Source organism: Lampetra planeri, chromosome 43 (assembly GCF_965212315.1).
Source record: "Lampetra planeri chromosome 43, kcLamPlan1.2.h2, whole genome shotgun sequence".
Taxonomy (NCBI): domain Eukaryota; kingdom Metazoa; phylum Chordata; class Hyperoartia; order Petromyzontiformes; family Petromyzontidae; genus Lampetra; species Lampetra planeri.
This window is the reverse complement of record NC_136149.1, coordinates 2,775,232-2,802,371: the sequence shown is the minus strand read 5'-3', so window position 1 is coordinate 2,802,371 and position 27,140 is coordinate 2,775,232. Positions and strand designations below refer to the sequence as shown.

The 27,140-nt window shown below is 50.1% G+C and overlaps 1 protein-coding gene across 5 annotated transcripts in view; it reads left to right on the top strand.

Moving 5' to 3' along the window:
• LOC144732589 (serine/threonine-protein phosphatase 2A regulatory subunit B'' subunit beta-like) overlaps window positions 1-26,350 on the top strand; it is an 82,083-nt gene extending 55,733 nt beyond the window's left edge. For all 5 annotated transcript variants that reach the window (XM_078614043.1, XM_078614044.1, XM_078614041.1 and 2 more), the window contains 12 exons: window positions 2,367-2,603; window positions 5,590-5,693; window positions 6,356-6,458; window positions 16,372-16,446; window positions 18,319-18,405; window positions 19,093-19,249; window positions 19,978-20,026; window positions 20,804-20,893; window positions 21,061-21,236; window positions 22,311-22,429; window positions 23,483-23,589; window positions 25,307-26,350. In XM_078614043.1, the coding sequence (XP_078470169.1) occupies window positions 2,367-2,603; window positions 5,590-5,693; window positions 6,356-6,458; window positions 16,372-16,446; window positions 18,319-18,405; window positions 19,093-19,249; window positions 19,978-20,026; window positions 20,804-20,893; window positions 21,061-21,236; window positions 22,311-22,429; window positions 23,483-23,589; window positions 25,307-25,439 (1,437 nt within the window). In that variant the 3' untranslated portion in view covers window positions 25,440-26,350. The remainder of the gene's footprint in view (window positions 1-2,366; window positions 2,604-5,589; window positions 5,694-6,355; window positions 6,459-16,371; window positions 16,447-18,318; window positions 18,406-19,092; window positions 19,250-19,977; window positions 20,027-20,803; window positions 20,894-21,060; window positions 21,237-22,310; window positions 22,430-23,482; window positions 23,590-25,306) is intronic.
• Window positions 26,351-27,140: the final 790 nt, after the last annotated feature.

Sequence of the window (27,140 nt, the reverse complement as noted above, 5' to 3'; positions counted from 1 at the left end):
GGCTGTGGTTTGGTAGTGTTGGATGGGTGGGTTATGTTTGGTGGTAGGGGGTCGTGTTATGTTGGTTGTGGTTTGTGGTGGTAGTATATGGTGTGTGGTGGTTGGATGGGCTGTGGTTTGGTAGTGGTGGATGGGTGGGTTATCTTTGGTGGTAGGTGGTCGTGTTATGTTGGTTGTGGTTGTAGTGGTTGTATATGGTGTGTGGTGGTTGGATGGGCTGTGGTTTGGTAGTGGTGGATGGGTGGGTTATGTTTAGTGGTAGGTGGTCGTGTTATGTTGGTTGTGGTTTGCGGTGGTAGTAAATGGTGGCGGTAAGATGGGTTGTGGTTTGTGCCGCTGGATGGCGGTGGTTGGAGTTGGCGGTGATTGGTGGCAGTGGTTATGTGAGTTGTTGGGGGTGACGGTTTGTAGTGGTAATTTGCTGGGTTGTGGTTGTTGGCAGTATGTGGTGGTGGTGTTGGTTGGGTGGGGTGATGTGTAAATTGGCACAGGCCAGGCGTGTTTTGTTCTTTCGTGTTTTCCGGACTTTCCCTGGGACTCTGCTGCTGTTGCTCCTGCATCTCTCGGCGACTGTCGCTGTCCGAACTGGTCGCTGTTTCGTCTCTGTGTCGGCCGTGACCCTCTGCCGTTGAGTGCTCGCGTCGTTTTTTTATTTTTTTATTTCCCTCTGACTCTTCCCATACATTCATCTGTCATTGCGAGTCGCTTTGGGAAGCCGTGGCATTTGATTTACGAACATAAATCCTTGACTTCTATGTTAACAATGTAGGAGATTGCTCTACAACGCAGTACGTTCTATATGGAGCCTGTTTTTCACTGTCGTCTCCTCTCTATTCCATGATTCGATGTCTGCTTGACCAAAATTGCTACAAATGCACGTTTCCATCAACCTGGGAATCGCACGCTTTTCGTTAAGGTTTTAAACAACAAACGTTCGCTTTGCGCCCCTTCCCTCTTGAGAGCAAAGTATTGTGTGTATTGCATGTGTAGTGTTCAATTAATTTATTTTACTGGTTTATCGACATTGATTGCTAGGCGTGGTGATAATTAATACAAGTGCGATGGCTGCATGAATCTGGGGGGCTCACAACAGCCGAGTCGCACCTTGGAGATGTTGGGTTCAAATCCGGGTTACAAGTCAGGCAAGTTGCTTGCTCTCAGACTAGTAACCAATGTCTGCACATGTAAAAAAAACTTTATTTAATTGTGTTTACACAGAATTTGGATACAATCCAGGTGTGGACACTTAAACGTTGAATCAATTGCCATGCGATGATCGCTGTTTGCAGGGGATATAAAACTTGTGCTAACTAGAGTGACAAAACTAACTCACGAATTGACCAACCGGTGTTGCTCGAACTCTGAAGGTCGTGAGTGCATGTTGATCTGAGGTCAACCCAACCGTCATCCCTCCGGGGTCGACAAGACGAAGCGCCCCGTGTCTCTCGGCGGGATTTCAATCGTCCTGCAGTGGAAGACTGTCCCTCGCCACGTGAACGTGGAATGGTCGTTATTGGCTCACGACCATTGGCGCCACACGCAATGAAACGCATCGTTAGCCCGGCCCCAAGCCCTGCTTGGTCCGGAGCCAGATTGAGGTGTCTCGTGAGACCAGTGCATCTCGGCACGGCAAAACGTCCAGTGGGAAAAACCACCCGTGCCGGCTCGGCTCGGATGTGCAGTTGAAAAAGGGCTGAGAGGCAATGGAGGAACTCCGTGAGCGTCACATTAACACCACTGGTTCAGTGGCACCAGCAGAGAAGAGCATCGCCCTGCTTCCCCGTTTGGGCAGGGAGACTCTGGGACCACCTTGACTTGGAATAATAATAATAATAGTTCAATTTATAACACGCGCAAATTTGCGGACGTAATGGCCGCAACTCAGAGGCGCGGAGCCGAGCTCAGAGTCGCTCGAAAGCACGTGGTTATAGAGGTGAGTATTTTAAGTCTCTCTTGAAGGAGGCGATTGAGGTGATGCTGCGAATGTGCAGAGGGGTGATGGCGTTCCAGACTGTTGGGGCTGCCACCGAGAAGCGGCGCATAGACGTGACCATCCTGGATCTTGGTATCAAAAGGAGGTCGTGAGTCGCGCTGCGCAGGCATCTGCCGTGTGCTGCGCTGGAAGTTGTCAATAATGAAGAAAGGTACGTCGGGCAGGCGGATATGAAGGCATTGTGGCAGAGGCAGGCGATCTTGTATGTGACCCTACTGGCGATGGGCAGCCAGTTGAGAGCGTGGAGACTGGCTAGTGAGTCGACTTGTGAACTTTGTCAACGTCATCGCTAAAAGCCACCGCCACCCCCTCCGCCACCCCTCCACCACCCCCGCCTCCCCTCCTCGCCACCCCGCCGCACCGTGATCTCCAGGTCGCGCCCGCAAGCACCACAGCCGCCGGCGTCAAGGACAAGAAGTCGCTGCCTCCGGCGTTGCCCAAGCCGCACGCGGTGCCGGCTCACTCGCTTGTGCCGCGCTTCTACTTCCCGCACGGCCGCCCGGCGCCCAACGGCCCCACGTCGGACCAGATGATCGAGCGGGTGGAGGAGTCGTTCACGCCTTACCCGGACGAGCGCGCCGACATTCATCAGATGGCCACCGTGGCCAAGGTGCGTGGGCTCTTTATCTGTGACCTGTGCGTGTGTGTATGTTGAATTTCTTTCGTGCCGTACGTTGCCAAGTGCACGTTAGGGGGGGAGTGCGTCTGACGATTCGGTCTGTGTGCGTGTGTGTGCGCGTGTGTGCGCGTGTGCGTGTGTGCGCGTGTGCGTGTGTGCGCTTTTGTGCGCGTGTGTGCGCGTGTGCGTGTGTGCGTGTGTGCGTGTGTGCGCTTGTGTGCGCGTGTGTGTCCGTGTGTGCGTGTGTCTGGGGTTAGTGAAGGCGGGGAGCATATAAAATATCAACGATTGATTTTTGCCGCACTGCCCCCTGCTGACCATCGCATTGCCCCGCAGTAGCCTACAGCAACCTGCTGTGCATGATGGGCGCCCATCCGAGCACTGTTTGGTCTCAATGCTGCTTAGCTTCCGAGATCTCATGGGTTTGTGTGCATTCCGATCAGCATTAGTCGTTTTGAAGTCATTATTATCGACAACATCAGCATCATTGGCATCAGCAAAATCGACATCAGCAGCCGTTTTGTAATATCATCAGCAGGGTCATTGTCATCAATAGCAGTGGCGACATCATGAGCAGAATTGTTTTAGCAGCAGCTTTGTTAGCAACAGCATCATCGTTAACATTAATAACAACTGAAGTAACATCAGCAACAACAGCATTAATTTTAAGACCATTATTATTTTTATTAGTTCGCTTGTTTACCCAGGAGAGCCTCGCTAAGTCTCATGACCGTTTGTCAGAAGGTCCCTGCCAAGTTTTCGCAGTGGGGGGTGATCTTCGGCATGTAGATGATTCCTATTTTTATCTTCATCAATCAATCAACCCACGATTTGCAACGCACGCCATGTTCGGCAAAACGCTGAGACGCGGATGGCACAGAGAACATTTCGAACTGAATGAAACTGTTACAGAAGAGAAAATAAATGTTTTTCGGCGATAGTCACGCTTGAGCGGGCTTCAGTCGACAGAGACCACTTCAGGTCACGGGGGCTGCAGATAAGCGGCTCCGTTCTGCCGAAGCCGAGTGTATCTCGCACACGGCAGGCGGTCCGACACTGGCTGAGCGTAGGTTCCGGGACGGTACACACAGGGCAGATGGCGTCGCTCTGCTCGGTTGGTTCACCACCGGTTGTTCAGCTTCCGCTGAACGAAGGCCTCCCCACTCATTTGCCATCGCGCGCAATCCTGCCACGGGATCATCCGTCACACGCCTGCACATGAAACTGGTATCATCGCTTCATCTCTGCTGAGAAGCTGTTTGGTAAATTAAATGAGTACCCATTTCTGGAAAGTGCTATGAAGAAAGGGCTATTTGCCCAAAACGTCGCCTGCTTTTTTTCTTTTCTTTTTTTAAGGCATTGTTATTGTTGAATGTGAGCTTTGTTGTTGGTTGAATGTGTTGAGTTTTGTTTTTGTAATTGTGCTTGTGCACGTCTGCCAATGAAGCGTCACCAAATGCATTGATTTAATTGCGGTAAATTTCGATTTAAAGCTTTCGTGACTGCAGGGATTCATCTTCTTGGTTCTTTCGGTAAAGTCACGTAGAAGTGAAATAATAAAATAATAAAAATAAAACATATAAAATAATTCTCACGACGTTTCGGCCACAACGCAAGCAGCCGTCCTCGGGTGAAGACCAGGTCTGTCGGGGAGACAGCGTCTGAAGCTGTCTCCCCGACAGACCTGGTCTTCACCCGAGGACGGCTGCTTGCGTTGTGGCCGAAACGTCGTGAGAATTATTTTATATGTTTAATTTTTATTATTTTATTATTTCCCTTCTACGTGACTTTACCGAAAGAACCAAGAAGATTAATTGTGGTAAGTCGAACCTTGTTTCGCCTGCCGATTTAATCGCCCACGTCGTAGGAATATGGAAACTTCACCATCGGCCCAGCGAGATGGGAAACGCTCCACGTCCATTTTTGCATCCAAGCACTTTGGATGCTTGCCCTGGAATTGATGGCCTAAGCCAGGGCTCTTTAGCTGCCCACCACAGACGGATGTAGCCCACGAAGGCACGTGGAGTGGCCCGACCGAGCTTTGGCCCACCGAAAAGTAATGTTTGCCAAGATATAAAAAAATATGCGGCTTAGTGAGACAAAAGAGAGATTAACAAGAGATAGAGATGAGAAACCTGGAGACAAGAAGTGCAGATCGGTGGTGGCACACACAGGCCCGACAACGTGACGGGGCGATGTTAAACTAAACTGAATTATTCACAATTTTTTCTTTTACCAGGTAAATGATAGCTCAATGAAGGGGCTTAGCAGGTGGAAAATTATAGCAGCCAAATACTCTAAACGGACGTTGTTTCTAAATGTGGAGGGAAAAACCGGAGGACCCGGAGAAAAATCCATGCCACCACAGGGAGAGAGAGACATGCAAATTCCAAATATACAGCAGGCATCAGGGTCGGGATCGAACCCACGACCTCCTGTATACCAGGCGAGGGAGGTAACATCTCACCACTGTGGTGCCCAGCATCTGCGCACGTGGAAAATGACATCACGTGGTCCGCCAGCACACGATAATTTCGTTGAGTGGCTCGCCAGAAGGTATAGTTAAAATAATCGTGCTCTAAGCTTACATTAACTTGTATCACATTTCTCCTTGCCATACGGCCAGTGCAGTTTTACCCGAGTTTCCGGCCCAAAGACCTGGAGCCCGTTGCCGGCACATTTTCGGTATCCATCCTTGAGTCTGAGCCAGTTTTCCAACGGACTTAAAACGGTGTTGTTGTTCCAAAGAGCTTACTCTGTGCAATCCGTGACGAACTGTACTTGTGAGAGTGCGCAAAAGCAAATGTTCAGACTTACTCTTTTCTAGCGAGGTCAGAGTTTTTACGAACATCGTGGATGTCCTCTCGGGCGTTTTCCTTCCGTTGTGCCCCTTCTCTGTTGCTAGTCTCGACCACTGGACGCTGTTCCACATAGCAACCCGTCCTGCCCAATCCCGCTTGCTTTTCTGTCCGCGCAGGCCTGTGGCTGCCCTGTTTACTGGAAGTCGGCGTTGTTCCATGCGGCGAGCGGGGAGCGAACGGGTTTCGTGTCCGTGCACACCTTTGTGGCCATGTGGAGAAAGTGAGTATGTGTATGGGGGTGTGCGTGTCTTTGTGTGACCGGTCCCTCACCATGTGCGGAGCGGTGGTGTAGCAGTTAGCGTGTTGCGCTACGAACCCGGCGACCCGACTTCGATGCCCGCTCACGGCCAACGCCAGTCTCGATTATTTGAACCGGTCCTGGGCCTCCCCTAGGTCGACTCAGCCTAAAATGTATACCTTGTTTGATGTATAAACATCGCCACTGGGGAGACAAAGGTGGCTGGGCGTGGTGTTGGCCACCCCCCACCCCCTTGTGTGCTGTGCCGGCTTTCATAGGTGCTCGCTAACAGCACTTGCCCCAAAAGTCTGTTCCAGGCTATACAGGGGGACATTTGTCTTTGTGTGCGACCAGTCCTCGCCATAGGAATATGGAATTTACACCACCTGCTCAACGGCCACCAATGTAGCCAAGCGCTGTCGCAATGCCCATTCGATGTTCAAGAATACTGAGACCCACTACAGCTTTCCTGGACTATACATTTTAGTAAAATTGTACTTGTAACAAAACGAACGGTGCCCGGCAATGACGACGTTGATAATTATTGTGTCGACGATTGACGACCGTGATAATTTAGACAGCCCCTCGTTGTGATTGTGACGATGATTTCGCCGGCGTGCCACCCACTCCCCGCGGTGCCGCAGGCTCTTGCGAACTTGCCACGACGACTCGGCCAAGTTTGTGGCTCTGCTCGCGCGTCCCGGCTGCAGTTACCTGGTGCAGGAGGACTTCATCCCCTTGCTGCAGGTGAGGAGGAACGAGCGGTCCGTGCTCTTCGTCTGTTTGACGAAGATCAGCGAAGACGATTCGGTATTATTGTTCTGGTCGCGTTAGGCATCCGTCGTTAACTCCGGTTGGCAATGCACGGCGACCTGGTTGTCCGACGCACCGAGAAGTTGATATCAGCACCCCCCCGCCCTCCAAAGATATTGCGGTGTCCTTCCCCATCTACTCAACCGCACGGACACTCATTCATCCATTGACCCACTCACTCTTCCACACACTCACGCTCCCATTCATTTTTTCACTGACCCGCACCTCCGATTAGCACGGTTGGCTAAGTATGGTGCGAAAGAAGTTCAACATACACACACACACCCGCTCGCTCGCTCAAACACCCGCTCACCCACTCGCTCATCCACTCACTCAGCCACTCGCTGATTCACTCACTCACCCACCCAACCCCACTCACCCTTTCACACACCCTTGCAATGACTGGCCCATCTATGTGGAGTTCTCTGCCGGTCACTGTCTGTGAGTTGTCACCAATTCCGAACCAGTTCTGCAGCAGCAGCAGCAGCCTCAAGTGGGAAATGTTCCGTGAAGTTGACAGGACATAGCCATGTCGTGATAGCGTTCATGCATTCAGAATGGCACGAATATCCTCTGTCCATACTTGCCACATCGCAATACAAAGCACAATACAACGTGTGAGTGTCATCAGTATCGGTGGTGGAAAGTTTTCTTGTCATTAGTGTCAGTGTCGGTATCGGCATGATTGGTATGTGGTCTTCCTCGTCGGCGTCATCGTTTGTGCCATCTCGTTTCATTCGTTTCAGAATCTCTAGAATCGGTGTTGTCAGAGCAATTTGCGGCGTTTTGAGCCTGGTGGGCCGAGTTTGACTTTTGGCTCCGGCTAAGTCAGTGGCGTGTGAAATCTGAACCTCTCCTTGACAACCCACCCACCCCCCAACCCGCCCACTCAACCCACATCCCCACTAACCCACCCCTCCACTAACCCCCTCCCACTAAGCCACCCCCCACTAAGGTACCCCCCACTAACCCACCCCCCCACTAACCCACCCCTCTAACCCCCTCCCACTAAGCCACCCCCCACTAACCCACCCCTCCACTAACCAACCCCTCCACTAACCCACCCCCCACTAACGCACCCCCCACTAACCCACCCACCCAACCCACCCCCCACTAACTCCCCCCCCACTAACCCACCCCTCTAACCCCCTCCCACTAAGCCACCCCCCACTAACCCACCCCTCCACTAACCAACCCCTCCACTAACCCACCCCCCACTAACACACCCCCCATTAACCCCCCCCCCACTAACCCACCCCTCCACTAACCCCCCCCCCCCACTAACCCACCCAACCCACCCCCCACTAACCCACCCACGTGACCCACCCAACCCACCCCCCACTAACCCAGCCACCAACCCACCCCCCACTAACCCACCCATCCAACCCACCCCCCACTAACCCACCCATCCAACCCACCCCCCACTAACCCACCCATCCAACCCACCCCCCACTAACCCAGCCACCAACCCACCCACTACTAACCCACCGATCCAACCCACCCCCCACTAACCCACCCACCCACCCTTGCCAGCTCACACTGACCAGTTTGGTGAAGTATGGTCAAGCAGCCCCCATAACCATTTTGATGTGGGGACAGCTGGAGACGCGTTCCAGCAGTGGATTGGTAGGGGGGTGGGGATGCCAATGATTATTTTATTATTATGATTATGATGAGTCTCAGTGAGTGCTCATATAGCTAAATAAAGACCATTGCTTAAAATAACTTTATCTTATCCGTTACACAGTTCACATTCTTGTTAATGCAGCTTAACATCTCCTCGAATAACGTGTTCTTCTACATATTTCCTTTTCTTTGTGTGTTCCTATATACATTTCTATATTTTATGTGCGCTTGAAAAACACACTAGCATGCTGTTTCTCCATGCGCTCGGGTTAACGTCCACACAGTAAACTTAACCAATTTTGCAATTATCCAAACATCCTCAAAATAATCTTGAGACTTCAGTGAGGTTTCCATGAGCAACAAAATTAAATTGTTACAAATGCAAATGTTAACACTCATCCAGCAGTGGATTTACAGAGGGCTGTGAAGACATGTAAGTGATTGTGCTTGCAGCGTTAGTGAATGAATGGATCTGTAAATGATCATCATCCTCGTCAGCCATGGCCAATCCACTGCTGGGTGAAGGCCAACCCAAGCCGCCGCCACCTGTCACGATCCTGCAATGTAACAATCCACCTAATCTCTCGCACGCTCCGTCTCCCCAGTGGATGTCCTCGCGGGTGTGTTCCATTTCCTTGTCGATTATACACGGCACGAAAGTTAACGGAACCCAATTATCCTGCGGGAAAATAATCATTTTCTTCCCAATAATTTATCCACAAAATCTTATCGTATCTCGCACAACAACAATGCCACAAGCCGCCAAGTAAGGATGTTTTTCGGTCATCCAATTTGGCCCAGATAGTTGCCGCTCAAGCGGGCGGCAACGCATCTCCGATGACTACGGCAAGGGTGGCCCTCGTCTCTTGAGTCACAGCCAAACTCAAACTATGAACACATTTTTTTTACTTGACCAGGTAAGGTCCACTCAACTCTGTAGCTCTTTTTCAGAAGCGACCTAGCCATCACAAATGATAGCTCAACGAAGTGGCTCATCACGTGGAAATGTATAGCCGCCAAATACTCTAAACGCGTGACTTTGATTCTAAACGTGGAGGGAAAAACTGGAGGAACCGGAAAAAAAAATCCACGTGACCACGAGGAGAACATGTAAACTCCAAATATACAGGCGTCAAGATCGGGTTTGAACCCGCGACTTTCTGCCTACCAGGCGAGGTAGTTAACATCTCGCCACCGTGGCGAACACAGGGCTTTGCTACGACATTTCGCTTGTAGTTACAACTAAGCATCATCAGGCAGTTGCTAATTGTGACAGCTTCATTAATTGGCCGTGTCGGGTGGAGGAGGGTGTACGACACACATCTAGCTCGTGTGGCCTGACCGAACAGTCAATCGTGAATCATAGAGAGCGCTGCTTAATCGCGTGTAAGCACACGCGTGCACACGCGCGCATCTCGATTGGAATTCGAACGCGACCGTCCCTCTCTAGGTCACGCGGAACGAGCGTCACGATCAGCAGGCGTGTGCAGCTCGTGACCGCTTAGTGTGTGTTTAAACAGAGGCGGCGCATGGCTGTCGCTGGCCTCGGCGTCATTTCTCCGTGGTAGCCCGCACCGTCCGGAACGTCGTCATCCCCGCTGCAAATTTCGATTCAAAGCTTTCGTGACTGCGGGGATTCATCTTCTTGGTTCTTTCAGTAAAGTCACGTAGAAGGGAAATAATAAAATAATAAAAATTAAACAAAATAAAATTGTCACGACGTTTCGGCCACAACGCAAGCAGCCGTCCTCAGGTGAAGAACAGGGCTGTCGGAAAGACAGCGTCTGAATGAACGACAGCCCTGTTCTTCACCTGAGGACGGCTGCTTGCGTTGTGGCCGAAACGTCGTAAGAATTGTATTTTATTATGTTTTATTATTTTATTATTTCCCTTCTACGTGACTTTACCGAAAGAACCAAAAAGATAAATCCCCGCTGCACATTCGCAGCAGCAGCAGCAGGGTTCCCCGACACAGACCGTCATTACAGAGGCCCTCGAAGGCCCCACAACCTCTCTCACCTGGCTTACCAGCGACACTTTACATTGGTGAACCTGGAAAAGATTTTATTTGGAGGGTTTTGAGGGACTGGGGTTGAGGAAGGCGCCCCTGCCCAGGAGGGACGATAGACCGATCCCAACCCTCTCCCAACTGGGAAATCGAATGTGCAACCTTGCGGGCGTTTATAACCGCCGTTCTAACCACCTTGGTGACTCTAGGTTCCAGAAGCGACCTGATAGACTGGTGTTTTTTGCGATAGCAGCCGTTTCAGCACCCGGGAGCGAGACAGGAGAGAGATTCCCAACCTCTTCCAAGTGCAAGATTAAATTCGCGTGGCCTCTTTTGTCAGCCCGCGCGGACGGGAACGGCGCGCGCCGCGCCTCCTCGCTCGCCGAGTGTTTCTGCGGCTCGTTCTCCTCTGTCCGGCTCCGTTGAAGGTTGCGAGCCGAGCGCTAAATTTGGGCTTCAAAGCCGCCCCACTCCAGCGATGAGGGCTGCGCTGATGCGTAAGTTTATCCTTCCGCTGTCATTGGCGCTGCTAGACAGACGAGCGTGGCTTAGTAACGCCGGTTCCCTACGAGTGCTGTTGTTTAGCCCCACTGCATGGTGGGGATGGTGAGGGCCTGATACTGAAGGTCAATTGGTTTTGATTCCCATTGATCGGTCTGGGCAAGCCTTGCTGAATCCCACGGCTCTTTTTATCTCAATAGGATCCTGCTTTTTGGGGTGGTTGGCCGGTTATTGTTTTTGAGTCGTGTGGAAGGAAAACCTGAGTTTAACCGCTAACGATATTTTTTTACCAGGTAAGGCCCCCAGAAGCGACGTGGCCACGAATGATAGCCCAATGAAGAGGCTTATTACGTGAAAATTTAGAGCAGCCAAACACTGTAAATGCATGATGTTGATTCTAAATGTGGAGGAAGAAACCAAAGGACCCGGAGAAAAATTCACACGCCCACGGGGAGATCATGCCAATTCCGAGTATACAGGCGTCAAGGTCAGAATCGAACCCACAACCTCCTGTATACCAGGCGAGGTAGTTAACATCTCGCCACTTTGGCGAATACCTTGATAAAACCACTGGAGGCTCTGCACAGATGGGAACGTGAACCCACTTTCTGTGCTACCATCTCCTGCCCACAGATTTGTGTGATCCCACAAACATTCTCTCCAAAGCGCAAGATTACAACCATCTGCCACTCCGCCCTGCTCTACAGACAGACAGGCAGCCCTTTGTCAATCCTCAGTAGAATGCAGGCCTCCCCACGTGGAGTCGGTCAGCGTGGTTGCTTGGTCATACTTCGCCAAACTGGTATTTGTGGATTGGTAAATTGGGCCCAGATATTACTTGTCACTGATGTCAGCCGTAGCTGGAAATTGAACCCAGGTCGCCAGTTTCGTAGCACAAAGTTACTGCTGAGGAACCTTTTCTCCCTTTCTGTTTGAGTTATTTTGAGATAACAACATCTCATTGGTAAGCATGAAATGTAAATGATCTGGAATTGTTTATATGCTGCTAAGGAGCATGATAAAATGTAATTTGTATTACGTCAAAAGTGGTTTATGGAAAGATTGGCCACTGTCAGTAGAATATGGAATTTCCATCACTTACTCGCTCGACATTATTCACAAGTGATGCTTTAACTTGACGAATGAAACATAAGAAACCACATGCCACTAATTTCAGTCAACCATAGCCATTTAAAGCTGCTTTAAGAAAAATTCCACCACCACCGAATATCTGGGCACATACGGTGTGAAAGAAGTTAAACACACACACATCAAGTGCACCATTATGGCACTGCTGACCCAAATTTAATATCGCTCCATTGCAATTTAATTATACTCCAGTGCCCTGTTATCACCAGAACACTATGACTGGCCATCATGTTCTTTAGAATCTTATCTCTCTCGTGGATGTATCTTGAAACCAGCGGTTTGCCAGCCAAGATAAACACCGTCGTACATATGCATCTGCAAGAGCTGTGTTTGTCAGTTTGGGATAAGTCTTCCTTTTAACCAAAAAATAAATAAACTCGCCGTTTTCGATCCGTTTAAATAACAATTCTGTCCACTCGCCGGTTCGTCTACACGAAGCCCCGTTGTTACGCAACCGTTGATTTCTAAACGCCGGACCGGCGCGGCTGCGGTGGCGGCGATAACAGCCCCAGCGGGCGTATTGTTGCAGTGCGTCAGCCGAGAGGTCGCGTTACATCGGGACCCTACCCCGGGCCGCTTAGACAAGCGCCGATTGTGGCGTGCCGGCCCTCCCTCCCTCCCGCCTCGCCCCGCTCCCTGCCGGCTTGCCGGCTCGCCATCACCATGCCTTGCGTATCTCTCTCGCTCGCTCGCTCGCTCTCTCAAGAACAGACGTCCGAAATAGAATGGTTAAAGAGCCACCCCCGCATTCGTTTTTAGCAGCTGTCGCCAGCTCGCAACGTCTTCTCACGCTTCGTAGAGCGGATAATAAAATGCACGGGCAGTTTTCCCGCACCGACAATGAGCACCGTTGGCTACATACGGTGCGAAAGAAGTTCAACAAACGTACATTAAACTTTCCCGGTGATTGGCAGAACGGAGCGGTTCATTTGCCGCATACGGGCCAAATGCGAAGATGTCCCTCTGCTCTAATGAGCGCTGGGATCTCTTTCGCTGGCCCTGAGGTGGTGGTGGAACCTCCACATTCACACAGCGAGAAGACGGTCTCTTCATTTGTACGAGCGCCATCGCAAAGCGCGGGGCCGATGAGTCGGCGGACGATTTGCGATTTGAAATCGGGAGCGTCCCGATTTGTGAGTCGGGTACTTTTAATCGCAGCGCCACCCAGACAGACTCCTTTAAAAATGTACGATTAAATAATTTAGATGCAAAGGAAAGTACGCACGTGTGTCCTCGTAGCATACGGCAGAGGGGCTCAATGGCCATGTCATATTCAGGCAGCTGTCTGTCTATTTAAGGCCGAAACAGGGGGATTTCTCCACAATTCTGGCTGTCGCCTGATGATGCTAGTTGTAATTACTGGCGAAACGTCGTACTCGAATTGTAAATGTTTTGGGTTTACTCTCCAACGCACCGGTGTGTTGTACGAGTAACGAATTGGAATGTTTTTGTTACGTGACAAACCTTACTGATTGGCTGTGTCGGGTGGTGGCGGGTTTAATGGCACATTTGTATTTACGTGATCGAACCCAAAAACCTCTTATGGATAATATCGGTTGCGAAAGCCAACGACATGTTAATTTTTCTGTGATTAAATCAGGTTCTCAACTGTGTAGCACGTTTGTTGGGCCCATCTTAGTCATCGATGAGTGCATGAAAACACATTTTAAAACATGCCTCCTGCAGCTCTGAAGTTATAAATGCACTGGATGACAGAAATGCAACAAAGCTCCGTGTTTCAGACGAGAGAGGCTTACTGGATGTGACGACGCGAGTAATTCCACAGTTTCATCTTCCTTTACCTTACATGGTATCGTAACTCTGATAGACGCACAAGTGCTATCGGTGATACACATTGAAAAAAAAACATAGACTTACGTAAGTTTTTTTTTTAAACGTTTAATACCACGCAGCAGAAGAGAATGCCTCCAGCCCAAAGAGGGCAAGCCTCGAAATAAATCACGCCGCGCTAAAAATACGACGGTCGCATTTACTCCGCGGTGCGAACCGACGCTGCCCGTGGCATCGCCGGAAGGGGGGCAAGGGAGGAGGGGTGGGCGCCAAACCGAAACAAGTTTCTCGCGCGACTCAGTTTCAGACGCGGCTAAGTACGACCCCGAAACAAATCATTACCAAGAAATAAATAAAAGCCTCCGATTTAGCACGGTTAGCAAAGTATGGTGCGAAAGAAGTTGAACGTGCGTGCACGCAGCGCGAAAATGCACCGCGAGACAAAAAAAGACACCACACATGGCAGAGGTCGCCAACGGGTTTTGATTCCTTACCCGTACCCGGCCGCACCAGGGTCGCAAACGGGTACCCGGCTGGGTATGCGTAGCCGGGTATCGGGTAGGGTACGGGTATCGGGTACCCAATTGTGACCTCTGACACACGGGCCCACTTATTTTTTGACTGAAAATATTCGCAGTTTTTTTTACAATTTGTTCTGAGAGGCATTGCAATGTTGTCACGAGCCGATTGAAATGTCCATTCGGAACTCTCACAGTGAGCAAATGCAACCCTGAGATCGCGTTAGGGGAATGGGAAGGGGAAGTTGTAGAACTACTTCTGAAATATCGCGTCAAAAGGCTGCGAATTTGAAAATGTAACCGCGATATGCTCAACTGGGATTACACATAGCAACGTCACCCCCTGTCGCCAAACTGCAACGGGCTACGTGAAACAGAGCGCCTTCGTGATGGCCGTGCACTATGGGACCAGCGCATGAACTAAATAAACAAATTACTTGATTTAGCCACAGGGTAGAGCCGGGATGATGAGTTGATTTATCAACTCGAGATTGCAATCGACGTTTTTCAATTTCGGTACTTCGACCCCTTATAAGAAAACGGCGGCCGCCCCCCACATCCTGCCTTCCTGAAGGCAGGAAACCCCCGAGGAGCCACGCCCAGCGTGACGCGGCTGATGATGGTGATGGGGTCATCAAGCCCAGCCAACCGCCTCCCCTCCCATCCAGCGTCACGCGTGGAAATGGAGGCGACGATATTTTTTTAGGACATTCTTTCCCCCTTCCCCCACCCCCAACTGCAGTTGTATTCATACTCTTTGGTTCTTTCGGTAAAGTCACGTAGGTAAAAAATAAAAAATCATATATCACGACGTTTCGATCGTGACACAAGCGATCGTCCTCGGGTGGAAAAAAAATAATCCAGCAGTAGAACTGCTGAACCAGGAAGAACACAGCAGCGAGAGAGCTGCTACAACAAGAGGTTATATATGTTGGCCAAGGGCAAGCGGGCGGGAAAGGAGTCCCAACCCCGCACGCAAGCACATCAGTTGTGTTAATGAGGGAGATTAGGGAGAGAGAGACTAGGGAGAGAGATTAGCATGCCAAAGTAAATGAGCTTCCGTTGCCGCATAAGAGGACCGTCCCCGCATATGCGCATCGCAGCAGTGTTGATGGCAGATTAGCACTATGTTGATGGGGAGAGATTAGGCAGAGAGATTAGCAAGCTTCAAATCAAGATTGCAATTATACTCTTTCGTTTTTTCGGTAAAGTCACGTAGGTAAAAAATTTAATAAATGAAAACAACTAAATAAAATCACGACGTTTTGGGCACAACACAAGCGTCCATCATCAGGTGGGAAAGCATGGCCTACTGCTGATGCAGACTGTTTTAAAAACAGACTTTTAAAAACTGTTTTGATTTAATTTAGTTGTTTTCATTTATTTAATTATTATTTTTACCTACGTGACTTTACCGAAAACAAACAAAGAGTATGAATCCTTGCAGTCACGAAAGCTTCAAATCTAAAGATTGCAATTGTATTATATCCGATTAGTTGAATAATTGATATACTTAAATTAACGGATAACCCAGCTCAAATAATTTTCCCTGTAAAGAGGGTTAATAAAGTGACAGCCTTGGGTTGTGTTCATTTCTGCAGCTGGAATGTGCGGGGTTACAACATCAGCAAATGCAGCACTTTTTGTTTTGTATGACCATTGGTGACTGGGTTGAGGCCATCAGCTCACTGAGATTAAGAACCCCCGTTTAATCACCATCTCTGTGTGGAGTCTGTATGTTCTCCCCCTGTTCTGCGTGGGTTTCCTCACGCGTTCTCCGGTTTTTTCCCCTAGCACAGGGGTCGGCAACCTAGGGCTCCGGAGCCGCATGCGGCTCTTTACGGGCTGCTTCTTGACGATATGTACGTATGTACATAGATGCATTGCGGCTCTTGAAATACTGAATTTTGTACCGAATTGGAAAGAAATGGCTCTTCTTGTTATTTTGGTTGCCGACCCCTGCCCTAGCATAACAAATAACACACAATACAACAGGCTGGTGTTGGCCAAAACATCCCACCGCTGAATATATTCCTGCAAATGACCCAAATTAGGAGTACGCCCAGCAGCAACTAACGTCGCCCCCCGCTGCGACAACTTGGTAGGACGCTCCTGAAAAATAATTATTTTCCAGCAGCACCACCAGGTATACAATGCATTATTGTAATTGCGAATGGCAATATATGGCTATGTTTAGGTCAAATTCATTATCGTTGATGTGGTTGTCCTCTCCCGCTTGCGTCCCAATGCTCAGGACATCGTGGATAGTCACCCTGGACTCACATTTTTGAAGGAAGCACCGGAATTCCACTCGCGGTACATCACAACGGTAAGGCGATGCGCATAGCCTGCACCCAACTCTGTGCCTTAGCCATTGAATTGCCTCCCAGCCGTGTATAGTAAACCCACAACGCTGCGACGCACACTTGCCCTGTAATGTCATGTTGATGACCCGGGTCGCTCTTGCAAACGAGTCTATGAACTTGAAACTTGACTGTGCACTGACATCTTCTTGGTTCTTTCGGTAAAGTCACGTAGAAGGGAAGTAATAAAATAATAAAAATAAAACATAATAAAATAATTCTCACGACGTTTCGGCCACAACGTCGTGAGAATTATTTTATTATGTTTTATTTTTATTATTTTATTACTTCCCTTCTACGTGACTTTACCGATAGAACCAAGAAGATGAATCCCTGCAGTCACGAAAGCTTTTAATCGAAATTGTGCACTGACAATTTACTCTAACCATGCAACTTACCACTTACCCTTAGACTACAACCGACCCGTAATCCTACAATATATCCTAACCTTACAATATACCCTAATTTTACAATATACTTCCGAATTCTACAACATCACCTAATCCTATTGATTAAAATGTTCTTTAAAACAGCGCCGCGGTTTTCTCTGCTCTAAACAAGCATGGCTCGGCACTCATCCTCTTTTCACCAGTGGTGGAAATTTCTCATTCCTATGGTGGCGGCGGGGTGGTTGGTGGGAGAATATACCCTGACCCTACGTCAGCGGTTTGCCGATTGGCTTGTAAGGGCTTGGAGGCGCCCGGCGTTCGCCCATTGACTCGGTCTGCGGCCAGCGGCACGCTCGTGCCGCGTTGCGGGGGTGACATTACCGGGAAACGAAACATCGGCGGCAGCTCGGTCTTGGGAGCGGCCAAAATCGGCGTTAATAATAACCACGCAGCTGCCGCCCCCGCGCCGATCTCCACAAATCCCGGGCGCGCTGTGCCACCCGTACGCCTTGTTCCACTGCGAAGCCGCGGCGGTGACGCTGGGATCACCGTTCCCGTTGCCCTTGCGACGCAGCTGACTTTTAGTTTCGTCAGCCAGCCAGCCAGCCGTATGTCCCACGCGCACGCTGCCAGCGTGGAGTCGTGCGTGGTAAGACTCTTTTCTTTTGGATTGAGCGCTTGGCGAACGCGATTGGTTTGCCTAAACTAAACCATCAACTATTTGTATTTCACCAAGTAAGGTCCACTGAGCTATACAGCTCTCTTTCGGAAGCGACCTGGCCACAAATGATAGGTCAACGAAGTGGCTTATCACGTGGAAATGTGTCAGACAAATACTCTTAAATGCGTGTTTCTAAACGTGGAGGGAAAAACCGGAGGAGCCGGAGAAAAATCCACACGACCATGGGGGAGAACATGCAAACTCCAAATATACAGCAGCAGGCGTCAGGGTAGAGATTGAACCCACGACCTGCTGTATACCAGGCGAGGTAAACACCCGGCAGCCGCTAGAGGTTCTACGTTCGCACGCTGGCTCGCTCGCTCGTCATCGTCAACCACAATCTATCTGCAGCTGGATAGAGGCCTCATCTCATGTCACCGCGAATCGGCTCACGGTCCTACGACGCAACGGTCCGTCTCGTTGATTTATTCGCACCGCGTTCCCGCGGTGGGCCTCCTCCCGGGTGAGTTACCTCCTTGTGCCGACACTCCGTCGTTAGTCTAGACCAGCGGCCAGCATTCTTTCTATCGCTACGTGTCCTGACTTTGCTTAGCAGTCGGTACGATGTCTCCAATTTGCATGCTACGTTTTCCTCATGCATTCGTGTATATTTTCAAGCATGCCCTGGGTACTTTCGCCGGTTCGTGCGTTGAAGAGCGCTGTCAGATGCTGCAGCATTCAAGGGCCTTGGGGAATTTAATTCTCTACCCGACCACCCGCACCCACAGGTGATCCAGAGAGTGTTTTACGTTGTGAATCGCTCGTGGTCCGGACGGATTTCGCTGACCGAGCTACGGAAAAGCAACTTCCTGCAGGTGAGCTGCGGATTCGCTCTCAGCTTTTTTTTTTTGCCGAATCTTCCATCGATCGATTGATTGACAACCGTCACATTCTCTTCTTGAAATACTCTTCTTCGCATATGAACATCGCTGTTAAGAGACCGATGTGTGTTTCTTGAGACCACGATCAGGGACGTGAGAGTGTGTATGGGGAGGGGAAAGGGTAAGGAGGGTGGAAGGTAAGGAACACGCTGGGAGAAAGACAGGGATGGGGGAGAGGAGGAGGGGAAGGTGTGAGGGGGGACACCATCACACAATCATTCGATTTTTTCTCTTTTCACATTTAAATATTTACAGTAACCACTGTCGGCTTCCCAACAACGTTAGACAGAGTTCAAAGTGGGGCATAATCCCAGGTTAACCGTCGCTGAGATTTACTCAGTTGCGCAGTTCGTGTAATGTTTCCTGATTCAAATAGTTAGAAGAACCGCCGTGGCCTTCCCACAAAGGGAGACGGAATTTAACCGACGTTGGGCAATATGACACCCGACTGAGATTTGAGATTCGAGCGAGCAAACTTCCAACGGCGCGTCTACATTTCAAACAGCAGCAACACGGCGTCGAAGATATTTTACTTTTCATCGTACTGACGATGACAACGAATATAATGATGATTACGATGATGATGACGATCGCTGTGATTGGTGACTTGAATGGGTCCAGACGCTGGCGCTGCTCGAGGAGGAGGAGGACATCAACCAGATCACCGACTACTTCTCCTACGAGCACTTCTACGTCATCTACTGCAAGTTCTGGGAGCTGGACACGGACCACGACCTCTACATTGACCGCAAGGACCTGGAAAAGCACAACGACCACGGTAGGGCTCATACCAACGCTTCATCGCTAGCGCGTTGTTGTCCGTCTCCTGCATGTCCGACTAGCACGGTTGGCTACGTACGCTGCGGAAGAAATTCAACGTACACACTTGCAATACAAACAGCCCTGCCCACTAACTACGACCCTTAACCCCGAGACTCATGCTTACAGTGACCCTAATCCTGACACTACCCCGAAACATAATCGTAACTCTGTTCCTGAGTGGAGTTTTAAGCTCAATCATAGCTTTCAAATGATAACTTTAACCCTGACAATGAATCTTAGCCATAACCCTAACTCTGACGCACTTTTTCAGAGTGACCTGGCCACAAATAAATAGCCCAACGAAGTGGCTTATCACATGGACATTTATAGCAGCCAAATACTCGAAACGCGGAAAGAAAAACCGGAGGACCCGGAAAAAAATCCACGCGACCACAGAGAGAGAGACACACAAACTCCAAATATACAGCAGGCGTCAGGGTCGTGATCTAACCCACGACCTGCTGCATACCAAGCGAGGTAGTTAACATCTCGCCAAATGTTCTTGGTGGACACCACTGGAGGCTCCGCACAGATGGGAACACGAACCCACTTACTGTACTGCCACCGCCCGCCCACAAAATCTTGTGTGATCCTACAAACATTCTCCCCCCCAAAGCGCCAGATTACAACCATCTGGCGTTGAGCAGCAAAGTCACTGCCGTCGATGTTTTCCTGTCGCCGCAGCGATCTCAAGCCGGATGATCGACAGGATATTCTCCGGAGCTGTCACGAGGTACGCGGTGCCTGATGGCTCGCACAGTGCGGCGTTTGCGCAGAACAACGCGGCGCCGTGACGCCACGAAATCGGCACACCCCGACGAAATCACCGACCTGCCCATATTTGGTCTCGTGGAACCCGAGCCGTGGTGCCTGTTGCATCGGTTCTGGTCGCGGTCGATCCGACAGCCACGTTAAGAGTATCGGCTCACCGAGGGTCATTCGCTGCTTCGATTTCAATTGGCGAGCGACCCGTGGGTCCAGTAATCCCATTGGGTGGCACAGCGTCGTGCTTTAAAGCTCCCTTGTTGTTTGATTGGCCCATATCGTGCGTGTTGGGTGAGATTCGCTCGCAGTCCGTATTGATCGCATTCCAGCGCCGGGGTTTGTGTGAGCACGAGCGAGCGACAGCCCCACGGGAGGAATGCGTGTAGTTTGGTGCGGTGTGCTGCCGTGTGCTGTGCTGTTGTGCGGTTTGGTGTTGTGCGATACGGTGTGGTGTTGAGCGGTGTGGTGTGGTGTTGTGTCGTCTTGAGCGGTGTGGTGTTTAGCGGTGTGGTGTTGAGCAGTGTGGTGTTGAGCGGTGTGTGGTGTGGTGTGGTGTTGTGTGGTGTGGTGTTGAGTGGTGAGTGGTGGGGTGTTGAGCGGTGTGGTGTTGAGCGGTGTTGAGCGGTGTGGTGTTGAGCGGTGTGGTGTTGAGCGGTGTAGTGTTGAGCGGTGTGGTGTTGTTTCGGTGTGATATTGTGCGGTGTGTTATTGTACGTTGCGGTGTCATGCGGCACGGTGTGAGCAGGGGACCGGCCACCAAGCGCGAGAAGCGGATGAGCTACGCCGACTTTGTGTGGTTTCTCATCTCGGAGGAAGACAAAAAGACCGCGACGAGGTGAGGCGTCGTGTAAAACGAATTAAACAAATGTAGCAGCAACAGAAATACTCGCGCACCATTGTCTGTGTCGTGTCCACGCGTATGCACGTGCGTGCGTATACATTATTGCGTTCGTGCCCTCGTATGCACGATTGCGTTTGTGCTTGTGCGCGTCCGTGCGCCAGCGTGGAGTACTGGTTCCGCTGCATGGACCTGGACGGCGACGGCGTTCTGTCCATGTACGAGCTGGAGCACTTCTACGGCGAGCAGTGCGCGCGCATGGACAAGCTCGGCATCGAACCCCTGCCGCTCAGCGACTGCCTCTGCCAGATGCTCGACCTCGTCAAGCCCCAGGTGGAAGGTTCGTGTTGTCTTTTGCGAATCTCTTTTGCCGTGCAAGACCGCGCCGTTGGTCGGGCTGTCGGGTCACGTGACGAAGCGTCCGTTGGGAGAGCTCGCAGGGCAGCCACCGACGGAAGCGGATATCGTAGAGCTGCCTCCGAGATGCCGACAAGTGACCTGCGATCGGCACGCGCTGGGGGGCGGCACGCTCCCCACCCGCTCGCTCTGCCACGAAAGTCTCATGGGTAGTCGCCGGAGGGTGAAACTGATATTTGTAATTCTGACAGCACAAATATTTGTAAACTGAACTGCTTTTTTCACATTTTCTTGCTGTGGATTTCACACCCGATGATGATTGCTTGTGTTGCAGTCGAAACGTCGTGAGAATTCTTATTGTTTTATATTTATATTATTTTATTATTTCCCTTCTACGTGACTTTACCGAAAGAACCAAGAATATGAATCCCTGCAGTCACGAAAGCTTTAAATCAAAATTGAACTGCTTTTGTTGTTTAGTTTGTTGTCCTTACCCCGCACCTCCGATTAGCACGGTTCGCTACGTAAGGTGCAAAAACACATTCCTGCGGAGGGAGCTGGTAGTGACGTTGGGTTGCTCGGTCAATGGCCAGGGTCAACGGCGGCGTGGTGTATTCCGCAAATATGCCCGACTGTGAGGGCGGGCACAAGCCGGCGTGAGTAGGTTAAACGTTGAGTTTTATAAGGGCACCACGGGGTGACCAGCCCCTCCCCACCCAGCCCCTCCCCACCCTCCCCTCCTCACCCAGCCCCTCCCTCCCTCCCCACCCAGCACCCCCCTCACTGCACGACGGACACAATAATCCCCTGTGGACTGATGTAACCAGGAGGTTCCTACCAGTACAAGTTCAACAATACAATGTGACCTGGACTGAGGCTGTCAACTCACCAAACTCGAGAATCGGGTTTAATCAGAGGTCGACTGAAAGCCGGATTCGAACCCAGGATCTTTGCAGTGGTCAGCTCACCTCTGAACAACTCGGCCGCCTTGGGAGATTTGTAATTTTTTTCCCGTTGAAATGTTTTTGTTATCGTCTTGGTGCTCCCCCGTCCCCAGGCAAAATCACGCTGAAGGATCTGAAGCGGTGCAGAATGGCGTACGTCTTTTACGACACGTTCTTCAACCTCGAGAAGTACCTGGAGCACGAGCAGAAGGACCCCTTCTCCGTCCAAAAGGTATCGCGATGCAATTGAGGGCACTGCTCGCCGGCTTGCTGTGGCCTGCGGACTGTTTTCGGCTGCTGTTCTGCTGCCAATTCCTTTGGCTTCATATTCTTGGTTCTGTCGGTAAAGTCACGTAGAAGGGAAATTATGAAATAATAAAAATTAAACAATAAAATTCTCACGACGTTTCGATTGCAACACAAGCAATCATCATCAGGTGTTGTATTTTTATTATTTTATTACTTCCCTTCTACGTGACTGTACCGAAAGAACCAAAAATATGAATCCCTGCAGTCGCGAAAGCTTCAAATCGAAATTCCTTTGCTTGCGATCGGTGTTGACAAATCGGCAAGAATTTCTGCGCTTGTGCAATTTGTACTTTGCGTTGTTTATTTGTGTTTAGCAGTCGTTTTTGTTTTAGCGACTTGCTCACCTACCTCCTCTCTCGCGCCTACATCGTACAGCTTGTTGATGTAACTCGCTGACCAGCCCCGACTGGACACATCCGTGATAAAGAGCTTCACTGCTCAGTGGGATCCCTCCAGGATAAATACGAATCCTGATTCTGAACTCGCCCGCCTCGCACGCCCACAACCAGCGCAAGCTTGCGAGCCGGCGCTCTCGAGGTGCCCGCGTACACGAACTAACGATCGTCTTTGAGACGAAACAAAAGTTTTCATCCACCTCCACGTGCTTCGCGCCGGCGTTAATAGGTGCTCGCTAATAGCGCTTGCCCCAACAGTGTCTTATGGCTATACGGGGGATATTTTTAGGGGTAGCGGTAGTGTAGCGGTTAGTGCACTGCACTAGGAACCCAGTGATCCGAGTTCGATTCCCGGTCACGGCCAACATCAGTGACAATTATATGAACCGGGCCTTGGCCCTCCCCTAGGTAGACATCGCTAATGGGGATACAAAGGTGGTCGGGCGTGGTGCTGGCCACCCACGCCCTCGTGTGCCATGCCGGCCTTCAGATGTGCTCGCTAACAGCACTTGCGTCAACAGTCTGTTAAAGATGATACGGTGGGGGTGGGGTCTTTGTCTTTGTCTCGTGTGTGTGTGTAGGAGGCAGACGGGGAGGTGCCTGAGTCCTCGGACTGGGATCGCTATGCCGCAGAGGAGTACGAGATCCTGGTCGCAGAGGAGTCGGCAAACCAGCGGATGCAGGCCATGTGAGACACAGAGACTCACGCAGCAATAATTTTGATGTTTAACACGTAGGCTTTCGCGACCAATATTATTGGGTTAGATCGCCTCAGTATAAATGTGTCGTAACCCTCCACCACCCGACAGAGCCAGTAAGGTTTGTCACGTAAACAACGCGTCAATTAGTTTACCACTTCAGAGTGTAAATCCACAACATTTACAATTTACTTTCCAACACACCGGTGGCTGAAGTAGTAACTAAATGGTGCGTTATAGTAGTAGGTTTTTACCCTTTCAACTGGTACAAAAACTGACACCTTTATACAAGGGATCATGTTTGCAATAACCACAACACAAGCAGTCAAAATGCAAACAAAAATAAACAACTCTGATAATGATATGCAATGTCCTTGAAGTTGATTGGTCCACACCCGAAACAGCTTTTCTTAGAGCCTAGTCTCCATTGGTGTTGGACCAGATGACGCCAAAAGGCATACAACTCAAAAAACAGTGCACTAGTGGCAAAATATAGTAATAGGTTTTTACCCTTTCAACTGGTGTCAGTTTTTGTACCAGTTGAAAGGGTAAAAACCTATTACTATATTTTGCCACTGGTAAAGGAGGTCTCATAGTGTAAATGGGCCATTGTTTACGTGACAAACCTTACTGGCTGTGTCGGGTGGTGGAGGGTTACAACACATTCATACTTCCGCGATTCTAACCCACAAATCTTCATTATGAATAATTATGATGTCAACCTGTACCCTGGCCGCTAACCACCGCCCCCACAGAGAACCGCCCACTGAAGGATATCGTAGAACTACTTCTGAAGTGCCGACTAAGTGGCCTGTGATTGACACACTAGAGGGCAGCACCCTCCCAACCCGCTTGCTCTGCCATGAAGAATATTTGTTCGTTGCAGGAGGATGAAACCAATAATTTCAATTCTGATGGCATTAATGTTTTTTAACGTGCTGGGGTTATGTTTGTTGTTGTTTGTGCAGTCATTGGTTTCTTCCCTGAGAATGATAACTCATCAGCCTCGAGACTCCAGGTTGATCAGCACGATCCCATTCTCAAGAGCTGGAATTTAACCAAACAGAGTGCAAATTAAGTGAAGAACCAATTTTGATGTGATGGGTTTTTTATTTTCGTCCAGATCTTTGGTGACTGGGCCACAACCAACAGCACTTACAAACCTGATTTAATCACAGATCTCTTCTTGGATTCGAACCCTAGATCCTCAGCATTGCCGGCTGGACACTCTGACCTCAGAGCCAGCCGGTCACTGTATCTGATGATGATGATGTCGGTGGTGCTGGTGATGGTGTTGTGGTGCTGCAGTGGAGAGATGTTAACTACCTCGCCTGGTATGCAGGAAGCCGTGGGTTCTATACCGACCCTGACTACTGCTGTATATACGGAGTTTGTGTGTCTCTCTCCCCGTGGTCGCGTGGATTTTTTTCCGGGCCCTCCGGGTGTTTCCCTGCCATACATTTCCACACGATAAGCCACTTCGCTGGGCTATTTATTTGTGGCCAGGTCACTCTGAAAAAGTGCGTCAGAGTTAGGGTTATGGCTAAGATTAATTGTCAGGGTTAAAGTTATCATTTACAAGCTATGATTGAGCTTAAAACTCCATTCAGGAACAGAGTTACGATTATGGGCCTTACTTGGTAAAGTAAGGAAACAACTTTTAGTTTAGTTTTAGTTTGTAACGGTTTGTTGGTTTGTTTTGTGCAGCTCGTACGAGGAGGACCTGGAGGAGGCGCTACTGGGTAAGCAGGTCGGGCGGTTAACCCTGAGCGACCCTCCCAACCCAAGCACGCGCTTCAGCGACGACCAGTACGAGTACGACGACGACTTCGAGTACTGAACGCGACGACATCGCCCTCCCGTGTCCCTTCCCTGCCCGTCTGCCCGCACATCCGTCCGTCCGTCTGTCCATATATTTGCCGGTCTGCTTTGTCGATCCAACCATTCACCCATCCATGTGTACATTCTTAAGTTTCTTCCGTCTTCTTTAGGTCCATCTGTCCTGCCTATTAAATCGTCCATCTTTTTGTCGGTCATCTTGTCCGCCTGTAAATCTTCATACACATCAGCTTGCCTGTCCATATTGACTGAATGCCAAAAGGCTAAACACTTTGTGTGCGTGTGCGTCTCTATCTTTCTGTATCTGTCACTTTCACAAACTCTCACCGTCTCGCTGTCCTTTGTACGGCTCTCATTGACAGAGACTCTTTCACGCCAGATTCTTTCTCTAATCCATGCATTTGTACATAGACCACAGAGGACTCTGCAGGTCACGCTGAGGTTAGGCTCCCTCAAGCCTAGCCAAACAGGGCCGAGCACAGCCTTCGCTTCTACGGGTGGCTAGTCCCAGTGAAGCTCAGCACTGTCCAGGCACAGTGAGCAAATTGGTAGCCCCTTGCTGTGATGTGTTGACGCCCCAGCGGCGTCTCAGCGTTTTCTCCCCCGGCTTGGCCGTGCTAAACCGGGCTAGAATTGATGACGCAGCGCTAAGCAAGATGAGGGCCGGCTTTTTATAGGCGTGGGGCTATGCTGGGCTGGTTCTCAGCGTTGCAGAGTTAACGTGTTTTAATTAACCGTGTGTTAATGTGATCGGATCGCCAAAGCCCAGTGTGTGTAATCCTGTGTTATTACTCTTTGGGTGTTGTTTTTTTGTATGTGATCAGATCATGGTTAGGTAGCATGTAGCGGTCAACTACTTCTTGTGATTACTTTCATTTTGATAAATTCGTAAGTGTCAAAATAATAATTACAATGGGGAATGGGGGGGGGGGGTATGATGGGGGGGGGGGTCAGCAGCTGGGGCGAATGAGAGCACAACAGCAGCCACAGCATACACATCACACCACACACGGCCTGCAGTCACATCACGGGTTCTCTTACTTTGAATCCTGATGTCTATTGAAAGCAAAGTGTCGTGCGACGAATTCACCCGGTCCTGCGAGTTTTGCGATGCAAAAGCACGCGGGATTGAGTCGCGTTACTTCTGAAACCTCAAAACAAGTCTGGCAATCGCACCGACTGCTATTCCAGAATCACTCTTCCCATCTTGGGCCGGCCTCTCGCTCGCCCACATCGACCTGAGATGGTTCCGGTTGGCCCAGGACGCAAAGTGTAGTAGCTATACTGGGCTGGGCTCGGTTTGTAGCTTTGGTCCGTGTGTAGCATGGGCACTTTTTTAATTTTTAAGTTTGGTTTCTGTGTTTCGTTTTTGTTCCGGTCGTACATTAAACTAACGGTAAAGTTTTTGTCCAACTCGGAATATCCCGAACCTCCGCCGTGACCACCAGGTCCAAGCATCGTCGACCGGGTTTTGCACAATGAGTGCCAGTTGTTTTTTTTTGGGGGGGGGGGGGGGGGGGTGGTTGTGGGTTCACTTAACAATCGTGCTTCCAAGGCGCGCGGGGTTGTGAGCGAGGGTTGTGTGGACTCATGGCTGTTTGCGATAGTTGTAGCAGTAGTAATAATATTAATGAGTGCTAAGACGATTGTAATGGATGTAATTATGTGCACATCATCACAGCTGTAATATGTATACACACAG